The sequence below is a fragment of the Prionailurus viverrinus genome, chromosome A2, assembly GCF_022837055.1.
Source record: "Prionailurus viverrinus isolate Anna chromosome A2, UM_Priviv_1.0, whole genome shotgun sequence".
In the NCBI taxonomy this organism is placed as follows: domain Eukaryota; kingdom Metazoa; phylum Chordata; class Mammalia; order Carnivora; family Felidae; genus Prionailurus; species Prionailurus viverrinus.
In genome coordinates, this window is record NC_062562.1 from 3,904,998 (window position 1) to 3,920,946 (window position 15,949).

At 48.4% G+C, this 15,949-nt stretch overlaps 1 protein-coding gene across 1 annotated transcript in view; it reads right to left on the reverse strand.

Annotated features, from left to right (window-relative positions):
• Nucleotides 1-15,949, reverse strand: part of LOC125156577 (complement C3-like) — a 38,609-nt gene that overhangs the window by 2,533 nt on the left and 20,127 nt on the right. Inside the window, exons 20-35 of the mRNA XM_047842732.1 lie at nt 13,412-13,554; nt 13,094-13,306; nt 11,405-11,471; nt 11,208-11,294; nt 10,247-10,450; nt 9,793-9,868; nt 9,346-9,505; nt 8,332-8,430; nt 6,034-6,190; nt 4,189-4,352; nt 3,137-3,295; nt 2,941-3,000; nt 2,734-2,824; nt 2,565-2,616; nt 1,172-1,259; nt 1,001-1,090 (exon numbers count right to left, since the gene is read on the reverse strand). Coding sequence (XP_047698688.1) covers nt 1,001-1,090; nt 1,172-1,259; nt 2,565-2,616; nt 2,734-2,824; nt 2,941-3,000; nt 3,137-3,295; nt 4,189-4,352; nt 6,034-6,190; nt 8,332-8,430; nt 9,346-9,505; nt 9,793-9,868; nt 10,247-10,450; nt 11,208-11,294; nt 11,405-11,471; nt 13,094-13,306; nt 13,412-13,554 — 1,910 coding nt within the window. The remainder of the gene's footprint in view (nt 1-1,000; nt 1,091-1,171; nt 1,260-2,564; nt 2,617-2,733; nt 2,825-2,940; nt 3,001-3,136; nt 3,296-4,188; nt 4,353-6,033; nt 6,191-8,331; nt 8,431-9,345; nt 9,506-9,792; nt 9,869-10,246; nt 10,451-11,207; nt 11,295-11,404; nt 11,472-13,093; nt 13,307-13,411; nt 13,555-15,949) is intronic.

Genomic DNA, 15,949 nt, shown 5'->3' on the forward strand with positions numbered 1-15,949 from the left:
TATGTTATGCACCTTAAACTTACACAATTTTATATGTCAGTGACCTCTCATTCAAGCTGAAAAAATAAAGACAGAGAGAGAGACAGAAACAGAAATAGATATGCATAGGTACGTATATGTGACAGGTGTATTTGGAGGAACAGGCTAACAGTTAGTGAATTTGCATAGAGTGTATATGGAACTGTGTTTTACTGCTCTGCAATTTCCCTGTAAGGTTGGAATCCTATAAGAATTTAAGTGCACTAAAACTCCAGTACAAGAAAACGTCAACCACTAGCTCATGCACAATCCTCTTTTCTTCCAGGGAGGAGGGGTCCAGCAGAGGACTCTAAGATCCTAGGGATTGCAGAGCCCCAAGAAGGAATGTGAGTGGATCCCTGACTTACTGTGTGGAGCAGAAAACCCTTCCCTTAGCCTCACAACTGGACTTTACCTGAGTGGGAGGCACAAGACTCTTGTGTTGGGACCCTCATATTCTTGAGAGGCTTATTACAGCAGCTAGTGTTACTTATGCTGACTAATATGGGGTGAGGGGACTTTGGGAATTTTGGAAGTTAGCAGGGGGCATGTGAGGATAGGGAAACGGGAAGATGTAAATAGGGGAGAGGAGGAAGCTCAAGTCAATGTTAGAGAGGAAGGCAGTGACAGAGTCCGATGGAGAGCAAACACGGAGAGAGAAGCCCAGGGGGAGCGGAGCAAGGGGAATGCTTTTTAGCACTGAGCAATTTATTTTTTAAACCCAAGTGGCTCCCTTCAAAAGTTGTTTAGGACTACGATGAGAAATTGGAGGAAGCAAGTATAAAATGAGGTTGAAATGAGACTGGTCAGAAGGTAAGCTGCTTAGAAAAGATGAGATGACCTGGGTTGTCCACCTTACTTTATATGCCCCTTCCCTCCACCACCTAGCAGCAGCAGTCTGTGCTTGGGCCCCTGCTTGGGCCTCATGTGACCCAGATGCAGGCCAGTCTGTTGGAGGTCAGATCCCCATCGGAAGCCTTACCTTGTCCAGGTAGATGATGAGGGTGTTCTTATTGGAGAAGGCCTTGTTAAGCTCATACTTAGAGATGTATCTGTCAACGCCGTTGCTCAGCTGCGGAAGGGTAAGACTTGTGAAAATTGCCCTCAAGCCTTTGTCCACTGATGCCAGCCCCCAAGCCCAAGCCCTTCATACCAGGTCAAGGTCACCAGTGTCAGGAGAAAAGCCAGTCATCATGGATATATCCAGGATCGACATGGTAGCATCCTGGTCTCCCAGGTACCTGAATAGGGCAGGGAGAGGGCACTTGGGTCCCAGGGTAGGGTCAGCCCTGGGGCACAGTGTCTACACAAGGGGGTCTGGTCAGAGACTGGGGTTACTGGTTCCCACACAGCAGCACAGAAGGATATTAGATTGTGGGAAACACTCCCCAAATGGAATAAAGGAAAGGCAGTGTCATGGTCAAGGTGACTAAAATCTCAGGCTCTGGAGCCCCTTTGCACGGGTTCAAATCCCAGCTCCATATGACATTTGATGAGTCACTTGACCTCTCCATGCCTCAATTCGTCCAGAAAATGCAGACGAGAAAATGTTACCATGGTCTAGCCCAATAACGCCAGGCCCCCAGCACCAGGGTACATTAGTCGTAATTGCATAAAGTACGAGTACAGATCTTGTCTCTGGATCTCGAGTCCACCAATCATTGTGCAAATCACAGACACGCATCATGGTCAGTGACCAATCACGTCATTCCTTTCAAAGTCTGTCTGTGATGGGTCACTGAGCAGTTCATGCCCAGACAGCAAGGCCTGTGGTTGTGGTACTTCCTTATCTCCCAGGGATAAACCGCATGACGTTTCACAAAACTGGTCAACTGGCAGAGGGATCTGCCAGCCAAGATGAAAGGCAGCAGAGAAATGAAGACACTGGAGGGAAAATTTGAAAGCACAGAAACGGAGTTAGAGAAGGAACAGCAGACTGTGCGAATGTCACCCTTGCTGCCATTGGAGGGACCGACCGGCTGTCTTGTGACATCGGCTGCTCAAAAGATTAGAGTTGGAAGTTGACCTAACTTAGAAGGGAGCGTGACAGTTCACTATGTCATAGGAAAGATGCCTGCTCAATCCCTACCCCAAGTGACACCACAGAAGGAAGACCCACAGCACTTTTGGTAAGTGTTTTACAAAGGAGAACAAGAATTGCTTGTTATCTCCGTGTTCTAATGTTGTAGTTTACAGCATGCTAAACAAATTCTCATGTTACTGTAATTTCCATTTCTCTGTACCTTCCTAACTGGCAGTTTGAGAGTTCTGAAGCTGTGATAAAACGCTTTAAAGGTCATGCAACAATGGCAACTTCCCCCACTGATTTGTTGACACTGCTTGAATAATTTCAGGTTATGGGGCCATCGCTCGTGTTGGACTGCCAATGCAAAGTGAGGACTGCCTGGGGTACCCACCTCCTGGCAGGTACTTCAGACAATACCAGATGCACAATATGCTCTTAGAAAGGATTAGGTCATGGAAAGGAGAAGTCTTGCTATAGACAGAGGAATGGCCAAGATGACCCCCAGTGACCCATCACTTACTTAGTACAGATGTCAAGGATCATGGTGTTCAGGGCTTCCTGAGGCCTCTTGACTAGAAACACAGACAGAAAAATGGGAGGGGGATGTCCCTGGGTCCCAACTCAGGAAGGAGGCAGACATTAGAATGAGGGCGGGGGAAGGGTAACAGGTAGGGTCTTAACTCTTTTACCATCTTCAGGAGCTCGTCGTATATCAACCCTGAGGTCAAACTTCTTGCAGGTGTGTTTGCTTTTGAGCTTGGCATGGTACATTGTCACCACCTGGTGAGATCACAGGGCAATGCAGTGTCAGCCCACTTGAGTTGAGAAGAGCGTCCCTCGGGGCCAGAGGGGCTGAGAGAAGGTGGGCCAAGCTGGTGTGTGTTCCTGTTCCTTACCGACAAGGTGCCTTGTCCCTTCCCTTTAGCTGTTACTACGAAATCCTCATTTTTCTTGGTCTGCAGGGAGAAAGGAGAGAGGAGAGAGGGTGTTGGTACCAAGCCTTCCCCTAGCTGCAACTGCCCTATCTCTTGCCTCTGGCAAACCCTGGCTGGTATGGAGGGGGACAGCAAGGGTTTGGCTAAGCAGCTGTACCTCTTCTGACCGCAGGAGGCTAGCAGATTCCCAGAGGATGGTGTGCTTGATGAGAGAGTTGCGGCTGGGCAGTTCAATGGATACTTCCAGGTTCAGGTCCTTGTGGTCAGGGACATCCTTCTGGTATTGGGCCAAGGCTTGGAACACCATGAAGGTGGCCTAGAGCCCATGAGAAAGAACGAGGGTGAGCCAGGAGACTGATAAAGGGGTTAAAACCCACTGGAGAAGGAAGAGAGTCATGTCAGAGGGTGGGGGATACTGACACTTTAGCCTAGGAACCCCTGCCCTAGAGAAAGTGAGGATAAGATTAGGGGTTATTATACACTGAAGACATGTCCTAGATTCTCCAAGAGACAGAGATTTAGACAAGAGCTTGGCAGACTGAGAAGGGGTCTAGAATTCACCAGAAATTGCAGGCATCAAAGTGAAACTCTAGCAACACTGAGAATACGGCCTAGCCCCATCCACAGGAGAGTCTAAGACAAGGGTTTGGAGTCACTGAGAATGTGTTTAGAACTTAGTTGTAAAAAAAAAAATGAAGTTGAGTCTGGAGATACTGACCATATGACCTAGAATCCAAAAGGGACACTGAGAATGTGACTTACAGCTCACCAGAAAGAAAGGGGGTCAAACTGGAGCCCAAAGTTATTAAAAACCATGTTCTAGATCCCACCAACCAGGGTCAGAGAGGCTTGGATGATGTCCTAGAATAGCCGAGAACATAGTCTGGAACCCACAGTAAGATGAACTAACACTGGGAGCCTAGTAGAACTGAAACATGGTCTAGAGCCCACAGGAAGATATGAGCTAACACTGGGAACCTGGCGGAACTGAGAACACGGTCTAGATCTTAGGAGGTTTGGAACAGAGTTTGGGCATTCAGCATGTAGTGTAGAATCCACCAGTGCATTCACAGCTAAAAATCCACTCCAGCCACTCTGGCTTGTGGACAGAAGGGCTGCCCCTCTGAGTCTTAACATCTTCTCTGGGAGGCCAGTGGGAAGCCAGAGGAGGTAGGCATGTAGGTGTCTGGGGGATATGGGGTCACTTGCCTGGGTGGAGCCGTAGCCCCCTCCGTAGTATCTCTGCTCATTGAGCCAGGTTGCGACGGGGCGTACAAAGTCAAAGTCTTTGAGCACCAGCAGGGCCAAGAGGGCATAGGATGTGGCCTCCACGCTGTAGAGCTTCTTGCCAGGCTCCTCCCACCTTGTCCTCTCTGTAGAGAGAACCCCCACCCCCATGCTGATTGCACTGTCCAGCGAGGAGATGGCTCAGACAAAAGTCGGAAAAGACTCACGCTAGACTCACACTAGAACTTCTTGTTCACATGTCCTGACTGACATCCAAGGCACTCACTAGCTGGCTCCTGCCTACTCTTTTCCTTCATTAACCTTCACTCCTCCATTGAAATTCTCATCTGCAGCCCCACTGATTTACAGATTCCCTAAATTTTCCATGCTCATTCTTACTTCCTGGGCCTTTTCGTATTCTGTACCCTCTATTGGAGCACCTTTTCTCCACCCATTCCTGCTTAATCCCATCCTGCACAATTCAGCTTCAATGGCACCCCAAGAGTAGGTGAGGTCCTCCCTTCTGTCTCTCAAAACACCCTGTGCTGTCCTGTCCCAGAACTATGATGTTCTATATCAATCTATTAACTCATTTCTTTCCTCAACTGGAGTGCGAGCCATGATGGCAGGAGCTGTGCTTTATTCACTGTGATGTCCCAAGTGCCCAAGAAAGCACTTGTGGCAGAGATTGTCAGTAAGAAGCATTCACTCCTGTGGGGTGCCTGGATGGCTCAGTTGGTTGAGTGTCCAACTTTGGCTCAGGTCACAATCTCAAGGTTCATGAGTTTGAGTGCCTCATCAGGCTGTCTGCTGTCAGCACAGAGCCAGCTTTGCACTCTCTGTCTCCTTCTCTCTCTGCCCCTCCCATGCTTGCACTCTCTTGTTCAAAAATAAATGAACATTAAAAAAAAAACCCTGTTCCCTCATTTCCTGGGCAGAGAGTTGGACTACATCTCCCAAAAGTCTTTGCAGGCAGGTGCAGCCACATGACTGAACTCTGGATGATGGAATGGACACTGGCAATGTTAGGGGCCCCTTCCATGCCTGGTCTACCTCCCTTGAATGATCCACCTGACCGTTTCCCCTTCTGCTTAGATGGAGTGGATCCCAAGCACCCCGTGGTGGCAAAGTCATGAAAAGATAGAGGCCCAGATCTCCACATGACTGTCTGGAAGAGAGCTGTCCACCAACAACAAGCTTCCATTGTGCTAAACCACCTCAGTATATGTACTGACATATGTTACATCAGTGAGTGCAAACCTGATGCAGTATATTACCTGAGCCAATGATTAAGTGCTCACTGTGTGCTGGGCACTGTGCTAAATTCCCTATGGCATTATCTTATCTAATCCTAATTACCCTTGAGATAATGACGACGACAACATCGGAATAGAGCTCTCACTGTATGCTAGACCTTCTACCTACATTACTCCTTCAATCTTGTCAACCGCCTATGATGTAAGTATCTTCTTCAGATGAGGTCCAGGGAGGGTCAGTGACTTTTACAAAGTTGCATAGTGAGAATGTGGCAGAGGGGGATTTGAATTTGGGTCTGTCTGACCTCAGAGCCCACATCTTTTCTCCTGTGTCATAGCAAGTGCTCAACACACACTTGTTGACTGAATGATGCCACGTTCTTGTGTAGCTTACAGTGAGGATTTCTCACACCTCAGAGCCATTCACCAAGCAGGACTTAGCACCATCCACTCCAGCTCAACTTGAAGCTGCCCATCGTAGCATAGCTTAGAGCCACACATGCCAGCTCAAGATGACCACCCCCAAACCATGGCCATGCATGCCTCTTTACCTCACCAGGCTGCCACTCACCTGTGGCTGTGCTCAGAAATTTTTCAAAGAGGTCTTTCTCCAGCCTTCCTGACTGGGCCAGGGCATAGCCTGCAATGGCCACAGAATATGGTCTCCGCAGGTTCCTATAGTGGAATTCAATATAATCTCCAGCCTTAGTGATGCTGCGCTCCAGGCTCTGTGAGAAAGAGGATTGGGTTCTCTGGTAAGGTGCATACTGCTGCCACAAAGAGCTGGTAAGGATCACACAAGTGCCACTTCCTGGGTACCAGGATGGTTTCTGTCCTTGGGACATATTTGTTTTGGATCTTTTATTTCTTTTTTCTTTTTTGGATTTTCCAGACATTTTAGTCACCGTGAACTTGATGTGCCTGGGAGAGTTTATATACCCAGTGGTGCACTGGTAACAGTTTAAGCACCAGCTCTCCGGAATGTGTATGGGGGCCAGGGGTCTGTTTTATCGCCTGCCAATTACTGTGGTGTAAATGCTCCCACTGTGGGCAATTTCAAGCTACCAACGTAATGGCCCTGAACATAAAGGGGAGAATATGTGTCGCAGATAGACACTCATGACCTAGCATGACCCAGCTTCAGCACCCCACTGGGAAACCTCTTCTCTAATCATCAGCTTCACAGCTAACACTTACTATATGGCAGTCACACAGGCAATCGCTGAACTTCAGGATCCTATGGGGTTGGCATTATTTTCATCATCATCTCTACTGCACGAATGACAAGATTGAGACCCAGAGAGATGATCGAAGGAGGAAGACATGATGTGCAGCGTTCGCGAACTTTCTTGGTGTAAATATTACCGTGGCCAATTTCAAACTATGTGGAGTCAGTGAATGCAGAGTTGGGGGGAGGGGGGCAGTAGCACAGAAGTAGATAGCATTTCCACCTTATAGGTACATAACCTCGAGATGGATACATTTGTCATAGATAATGAGGGAAAGTAATAAAACAATCAGGAAGTGATGAGTTTTGAGTGTTTCTTACCTTTGCTTTTAATGCTTAGTGTTTAGTCTAAAGTCAGTTTACATAATTTGCTTGAAAAGAATGACTGTGTTTAACAACTAGCTTGTGAAAGTGCTGGAAGTTTAACGGTTGGCTTTCACAGACTGATCCCAGCACACTCTTCATCTGCACCCCAGTAATCTGGGTCTACAGCCTATGCTATACTCAGGCATAGTGTTGCCATTTTGTAGAAGAAAATGTTGGTGCCTTGCAGAAGAAACTAATCCTTTCTCTGCCAGCTGCCTGTCCTCCATCTACTCTTGACTTTTGCAGAAACTTCGGTCTTTCAATCACTCGGCCACAGTGGAAGCAGCCATATTTGCCCAGTAAGACCTACTTCCTGGCCTCAGCTGATTGGCCCAGGTATGACCACCTGACCCCGGGTGGGCCAATCAGAATTTCCCCTATGGGAATCTGAAAGCTCTAGGTTTGGTCTGGCTATTTTCCCAAGGAAGGCAGCCAAGTTCTGCTGGGCAGGCTGGGTGGCAGGGAGAGAGGAATTATTGGGCCCAGAACGGCCTGGGTCCCTCTGAGGCCCTCAAGTCAACAGCCCTGTCCCCTCTAGCTTGAGTCCGATGAAGGGAGGGGCAGCTGCCTGAGGTAAAATCCTGGGCTCTCCACCTTGGCAAGCTAAGGTCAAACAAACCACTCTCAAACCCCAGGACAAAGCAGAGGGAGTAATTGCAGAGACTCTCGGGAGTCCATCTTTCTAAGCTTCTCTGCTTCAGAACCAAAACCAGAGGAAAAAGAGACAGCCATGAGCCAATACTTGTAATCATTTCCTTTTTGGGGTCATGGGCCCCTTGGAAAATTTCCTAAAAGATCTCCTGAACTAAGAGAGTAGCCTTGATGTGTTCTTGGGTCTGGGTTGTGCCTTTTCTTCAGGGAAGCAGCAAGGTATGCTGCACTGATCATGTAGCAGTGATGGGGAAAGCAGGCTGAGGGGGCTTTTGTTGAAATTGGCTGACACTCTCTGGACAGGGTAAAGCAGGCAGAAAGGACCCATTCTTTGATCTCTTTCTGTCTTAGTTTTCTCCTCTGTAACCTGGGGATAAGAAGAGTAGCCTACGTCTCGGACTCTTAGAAGGATTGCAGGACTTAGCATGTGCAGCACTTAGATGAGCATCTTAGTTAAATGCTCAAAAAATGCTGGGAATTATTATGGTTTTATGGGCATTATGGCTGCTGTGGTGGCTGCTATTGCACTGGGAGGACTGAGAATCACCTGAATGCAAGAGCCCACCCTCCAAGGTGGATGTGCCCTGGGTAGGTGAGTGGAGGAGAGGGTGGGCGGACACTTACGTTGACCTGATCATTGCAAAACTCTTTAGCCTCTTGCAGCGCAATGAGAACAAAAGCTGTGAGGGCCACATCCTTCTCCTCGTTCTCCCGGAAGCCACCCTAGAATGGGAAGCGGGAAATAATGATAGGGTCACCACAATGTCCCCACATGCTGACCAAACCTCTTGTAGGGTCAGCAGGTCAAGGCAGGGGTGAGAATCTCTTCAGTGTCTCTCCCTAGGTGGGCCACACTCTTCAATATTCACTCATTCAGCAATTGTTGCTCATGCTGTGGAAAAGATGGTGGGTAAGAACCCAACACCAGTCCCACCCCCACAGTGCTCCCCATCTAGTAGGGGAGACAGACATGAACCAATTGGCTCACCAGTAGACATATCGTAACAAATTGGTGAGTGCAGTGCAGGAGACGTGGATGTGGCAGTGAGATTGGAAAGTGGGAGTGTGACTCAGTTGGGGAGATCAGGAAAGATTTCCCTGCAGGATGACCAGGTTTGGCATGCCAGACAGGGAGAACAGCATGTGCAAAGGCACCGTGGCTGGATAGAGCAAGGCTCCTTTCAGTGCAGATGGCATGTGGATGGGGGTACGGGGACGGTGTGAGACTGGAAGTCTGAAAAGTCAGGCTAAGGCAGTGATTCTCCACCTTATGCATGCATAGGCAACTCATGGCAGGGGAAGTGGAGGTTGTAGCAACTGTGAATCCTAGGCCCTCCTCCTGAATTTTCTGATTCCCGCATCTTAAGTCTAGATTGAGAACATACTTTTATAACAAGTTTGAAGGTGATTATGCAGCTACTGGCCTGGGGACCACATTTGGAGAACCACAGCTGGGAAGGGTTCTATATTTTCAGAGCAAAGGTGGGGGGGGGGGACTTTGGTGTTGCACTAGCCTCTGAAGGTCTCTGGTCTTCGCAATGGGGAAGTGATACTCTCAGCTGAAGGGGTAGCCTTTCATGTCTATCCTGTTACTCCTGGCGCCCTTCCCCCAGCATGCCCATAAGTCCTGCTTCTTACAGTCATTTCTTGATGAATTACGGGCCCATCTTCCTGGAAGACCCCGTCAGGCTTCTGCTTCTCCAGGATCAGCCATTTGACAGCCCCACAGAGGACCTGGGAGTTGATGGCAATGAGATTGGCTGCCAGAGAGAAGACCTTGACCACGTAGGCTGTCAGCCTGTGGGCGGCACAAAGCGTCAGCCAATCGCCTCCGGGATCCAGAGACTGCCATTCCAGGAAACCAATGAGCAGAGAGGGGCGAGGCCTACAGACTGGCCCAGCTTCCCCACCCAAGTTAGGGGCCAGCCTAGCCACAGCGGGCGCTTAATGTTCGCAGGCCACGTGTCAGCTCAACGTGGGCCATTCATCTGTGTGGGCTGAGGGTCCATAGCATAGGGCCCTTCGGGCGAGACCTGCGGGGCCCACCCAAGGCCGCCTTGCTCAGTGGGGTGCCAGACCACTCACCAGGTGCTGGCTTTCCGGTTCTGGAAGGCCGCAAAAGCCGAGTTGTCTTGTCTGAAGGCCAGCTGCTGGGAGTACCCTGCAGGGAAGCCAGAAGTGTCTCCAGAGGAGCAGGGGCTGAGTGGAGGGGCTCAGGGGACAAGGATTCTCTGAGGGGCGAGACAGGGGTTCAGGGAGGAATGAGGGGGCTCAGGGCTGAGCAGGGAAGTCTGCTAGAAGAGCGGAAGGGGCTTCTAAAAGGGGAAGGAGTTCTCAGAGGAGAGGGGTTCAGAGAGGCAAGGGGCCTCAGGGAGAGAGGGAGTTCTAGAGGGCTCAGAGGGGCCCAGGGTCTCAGAGAGGGCAAAGGTCAAGGAGGTCTTTGAAAAGAAGGGATCCTGAAAGGGGAGGAGCTTAGAGGAAGGGCCTGTCACTGCTCTGGAGGTGGCTGGAGCAGAGAGGGTCTCCCAGGCAGACCCACCCTTTTCGATGAGCTGCAAGGAATCCTGCCTCTTTTCCAGGCCGAACTTCTCCCACTGCTCCGTTTGGTCCAGGTAATGGACTGCGATGACCGTGGGTGTCATTCCTATCATGTTCTGCTCCCCACAGCCCGAGGGGGTCACGATGAGGTGCTTCAGTCGCTCCGCGTCAATGGCATCCTCAGTCAACTGAGCCACTGGGGTCCCTGCAACCGGGCGGGAGGACAGGGCTCAAGCAACTCACCCACCATGGGGTAGGGTGAGAAGGGCCAGGGCTGTCCCCAGCGATCCCAGGCTCCAGGCAGCCAGTGCCAAAGAGGTCAGGGGCAGTTGGGGGCTGAGGGGACGTGATGGTAGGAGGTACGAGGCGGGGGTAGGGGAGTGGGGAGGGTGTCTACATTTGTAGGGAAGGGGGTCTTATGCTTCACAGAAATCTGTTCCCTGAGCCTCTTGGTACAAGTGGCAAATTAATTCCGGAACAATCGTCACCAATACTTAGATCATGCTTCATGCTGTTGCCAGGCACTGTTCTAGAGAAACATCATACAGTATCTCATTTAATCCTCTCAACAAGCCTTTGATATAGGTACTATTATTCACCCCATCACAGATGAGAAAACCAAGGGTCTCTCCCCAAAACCTTACAGCTTACAGGTTACAAGGTGCTTTTCCAGGAACTTCTTTTCCCTTCTGGCTCCAGTCGTCCAACTCAGGCAATTAGTTCCAGAATTTCCTGCTCTTGAACTATACTGTTTCTCATTTAAGCTTCTCTATCAGCAAAGGCTATTTGCTGAACTATATACTGCCTGGAGCCTTCTATAAAACAGATCAGGGAGGTGGCCTGCTGTTCTAGCTGTAGTGGAGGCAGGGGACGCACGGTAGTATACATGCCCAGAATTAGGAGAAATTAGGTCCCCTTCTCCAGAGCTGTGCCTTCCTGGGCGAGGGTCAGTGGCAGCTCACCTTGCAGGAGGATCCTGGTCTCTGAATCTGTGTCTGGTACCTGGTCACTGAGGTCTGCGGCGTGGACCTCCTCTCGCTGCACTCCGTCTGCCAGTGGAATGGGAGGGACCCGTGGCATCACCCTCTCCCACAAGGCCCTGCCTCACCCCCTACCCCCGACCCCCCAGCTTTCAACCCTTCTGCTGTGGCTGACTCACTTTGGCCCCGGTTTTCTGGATCCAGTGTGTGAACGGCCACAGTTTTGTCGACTCTGATCCCTTCAGGCTGAACAGTGTTGGGATGGGATGGGGGAGGGGGAAGTCAGGTGAATGAAAGAACAGACACAGCTGATCAGCAGGGCATGGGCACGATGGCATCACCCATCCTAGTTCTGTGACTGGGAGTCAGTTTACCCCACTGCCTCTCAAATGTCCTTAAAATAAAAGAATGGGCATAAAGTGCTGAGTACAATGCCTGGCACTTAGTAAGCGCTCAGTTAAACTAGGGGCTATCTTATTATCCATGTCCCAAGTGAAGCTCTCCTTCCATGCTGGACTGCTGCTGTTTGTGCCCTTCCATCGCACATTCTCCTTGAAGCTGGTACTAATGCACACATTTTCCTTTGGAGACCCAGTCTCCTCCATGGCATGCTGGTAAACATTTGATAGCCATCTCTCCAGGAGGAAAAGATCCTGATTTGTGGCACTGGCAGTTTCCATCCTGCGAACATCCCTGCCACGGTAGATTTCAAGCTACCGGCATCAGAGGGTGCAGAATTGGGAGTTGTGGACACACTGGCTCTGGGGAGCGCCGTGCAGGCTCCAGCGCCCTCTTGGGTTTCTTCCCATGTTGCCACACTGAGCCACACTGGGACCCCTGATAAAAGGGATAATTAAGATTGTGCTCCTGGGGGTGCCTGTGCGGCTTGGTGGAAAAGTTGGGACTCTTGATCTTGGGGCTGTAAGTTCAAGTCCCACATCGGGTGTGGGGATTACTTAAAAATAAAATCTTGGGTCGCCTGGGTGGCTTAGTTGGTTAAGTCTCTGCCTTCAGATCATGATTTCATGGTTGGTGAGTCTGAACCTTGCATCGGGCTCAGTGGTGACAGCTCAGAGCTTAGAGCCTGGATCTTGCTTCAGATCCTTTGTCTCCTTCTCTTTCTCCCTCTCTCCTGCTCATGCTCTGTCTTTCTCAAAAATAAATAAGCATAAACAAAATTTTTTTTAAGGAAATAGACTCTAAACAATATGAGTTGGTTCCATTAAAGTCAGGAAAGAAAAATATAATAAATTCTGGCTTGGGTATAAATAAGACGTGTCACTGTAAAAAAACAATGTCAGTTTTAAAGCATTTGATTTTCAGTGTTTCAATATTTTTTCAATGACTTTAACATTTCGGGGGAAAATTAACCACTAAACAATTTCAACCATTAAATAAAGACACGTAGATGGGGGCCTTCATTTGTCCTTTAGCTTCAGGCTCCTATTGTGGTTTGACTTGGCACTGTCTCTATTTAAAATTTTGATCTTTTGTGTATCATGGATTTTTTGGCATTAATTTGGTTTCCTTACAATATTGCATTAAAACACTGTTGCTCTTATGATCTCACATTTTGCTTGAAAATATTAAGGAAAGATGATATGAGGCTTTTATTTTTATTGAAGACTTGATCTCCTATTATATTTGAGAATGTTCATCACTAGGAAAGAGTGAAAATGTAAGTGTTTCGCACTTACTCACCCTAATCCTGGCCTTGCTTCCGAATTTGTAGGACTCCCAAGCATCCTAGGCTGGACACTGGACACTCTTGGTGTCTCAGAGTCAGTGTCTCCAACCTGGGTTGACAGCATGGGGAGACAGGAGCCTCTCCCAAAGGACAAGGGACTGCAGGTGCCCCAAGGACTCACCACGACCTTCAAGGGTTTCTTGACACCATCCATGATGAAACGATTGTAGACCGCAGCCTTGACCTCCACCTCATGTAGACCGACCTTCAGAGGCACGACAACAAAAGGCACAGCCATTGAGGACTTGGCTGGGATGTTCAGAATCTGCTGGTAGCGCTTCTTGGCGGTGGCCAGGCTGCAGAAGGCTGGGTTGTAGAGCAGTTCCACCCGCACCTGCCAGGGAGAGAGTATCAGTCAGGGGGGCAGGTGCCACGGCCACCTCCCCCAACCATCCAAGCTCTCCATCATACCTCTGCCCCCACCCCCCCGGGAACCCACCTTGAGCTCCCCAACATCCTGGTAATTGTAGAGCACGGCTCGGATCTCCACTTGCTCATTGCGCACGACAGAGTAGGGTAGCCGCAGGTCGATGAAGAAGTCTTGCATCACCGTGACCTCATAGGGGTCAGCCACGCAGATCCCTGCCCAGGAGTGGAGTGTCAAGGGAAGGAGGTGGACAGGCTCTCAGTGCTTACCCCTTACTGCGGGAGCTGTGTCAAGCTCAGCCTGTGTTTGTGCAAGCCCAGGGGCTAAACAATTGCACAGGTGACACATTACCGATAGTGGTGGCAGCTGGGAGTCACTGTCATGTACGGTTTCCATTTTCTTCTTGTAGTTTTACTCATAGGTAGGTGTGCAGGGGGAAGGGCTCGAGCACACCCGAAGGGTCCATACCTGGGCTCTCCAAAATGGTAGCCTGAGCTCTCTCTGGTCCCTGGGCACTTGGAATGTGGCTAGCTCAGAAAACTTTTTAACACATGTTTGGAACAATTTGCATATGCCAACCTACCTTTTCAGCTGTACATTTTGCAAATTCTACAATACAGATCAAAGTATTTCCAATGAAAGGTTAGGGGCGCCTTTCCACTGACTGCCTCAGTCAATGGTGGGTGTGATTCTTGATCTGGGGCCATGAGTTCAAGCTCACGTGGGGTGTGGAGATGACTTACAAATAAAATTAAAATCTTAAAAAAAAAAAAGATGAGCACCCTCCTTGAGATGCTCTGCAGACATAAAATATGTACTAGATTTCAAAGGCTTAGTACAAACAAAAGCAAAATGCATCTTTCACAATTTTGAGATATTAATAGGTTACTCTTAAATATCAGTAGATGATTATTATAACATTATCATTAGCATGATGGTGGGTTTTTTTTAACATATTTTTCAGCATATTTTTTCAACGTATTTACCACAAGTTGCAAGAATAACATTGTGGAGATATTTGGTTACAGAAAATGTATGATAAAATTGATTTCACCTCCAATGGGGCTACCAAAAGATTTAAAATGACATCCATCGTATTTCTGGTGGACAGTGCTGATCTACAGGCAGTGAAAATGACTGCAAAACCGATGGTATATTTGTGATTCAACAGCTACTAGGTTATATTCAAGCAAAGGGTTGATGCAAACAGAATTTGCAAAAGCATTATCATATTAAAAATGTTACAATAAAAAAATAAATAAAAATAATGTTACACCAAGAAATGATTAAAATTTGGGGAACTGTGTGTCTCAGTCAGTTAATTGTCTGATGCTTGATATCTGCTTGGGTCATAATCTCTCAGTTCCTGAATTTGAGCCTGGTGTCAGGCTCTGAGCTGATGGCAGGGATTGTGCTTGGGATTCTCTTTCTCCCTGTCTCTCTCGCTCTCTCTTTCTCTAAAGTAAGTAAACAATTGAACAGAGTTAATTAAAAAAAGAAATCTTAAAATTTAATATATATATCTTTTGGTTATTTTTCAGAAGTGAGGAACAATAGAGGCTTGAACAAAATCATTATTTCCTAACCTTGGGTCGTTATTAATCATCCTTAACCCCCCATCCTCGGGGGATCTGTTATACTCATGGGAGCTATTTACCATTTCTTATCTACTATTCATTTTTACATTTTTTTAAGTTTATTTTTGAGAGACAGAGACAGAGTGCAAGCGGGGGAGGGGCAGAGAGAGGGGGAGACACAGAATCTGAAGCAGCTTCCAGGCTCTGAGTTGTCGGCACAGAGCCCGATGCAGAGCCTGAACTCATGAACCACAAGATCATGACCTGAGCCGAAGTCAGACATTTAACCGACTGAACCACCCAGGTGCCCCTTGTTTTTACATTTTTATTATTTATCTTTGGCCATCTCTACACCCAATGTGGGGCTTGAACTCACAATCCCAAGATCAGGAGTCACAGGCTTTTCCAACTGAGCCAGCCAGCAGCCCCTGTTTTCACATTCTTAAAGCCAGATTTAATTTACTCTGGTGGGTGAAAAACCAGCTTTTGCACCACAAACAGGAGGCTACCTCCAGGGAAACAAAACGGTTTTGTTTTGTTAAATACTGGCCAGCTCACGTTGTGCCTGCAGAAAGCAGACCTGCTCTCTCCTTGCTAATCCAACTCAGTCAAGACCTACAGAGGAGATGAGGACATCCTTGCACCAGACTTCGCTTTTCCCTTGAACAAGCTGGAAGGAGGGAGAGAGAACAACACACAGAGTGACTTCTGACACACCATCCGTGTTATGTTTGAGGCAGAGAAACGCCTACTCTCCGTGACCCTGGAAGGACAGCTACATGTCACCGCATGTTGGTCCAAACCCATGGAAGGTACATCACTGAAAGGGAACCCTAGCTTTTGACTGCAGTTGATGATAATGTATCAGTGTTGTCCCAGAGATTTTGGCAAAGGTACCACTTAATGCAAAAAAGGGTTAGAGACGGGAATTGGGGGGAATTGAGGAGTGAGTGGTAATTCTCAGTTGTTTCTGTAAACCTAAATTGTTTAACAAAACTCATTAATTAGGAGCCCCTAAGGGCTGGGGGGGAGC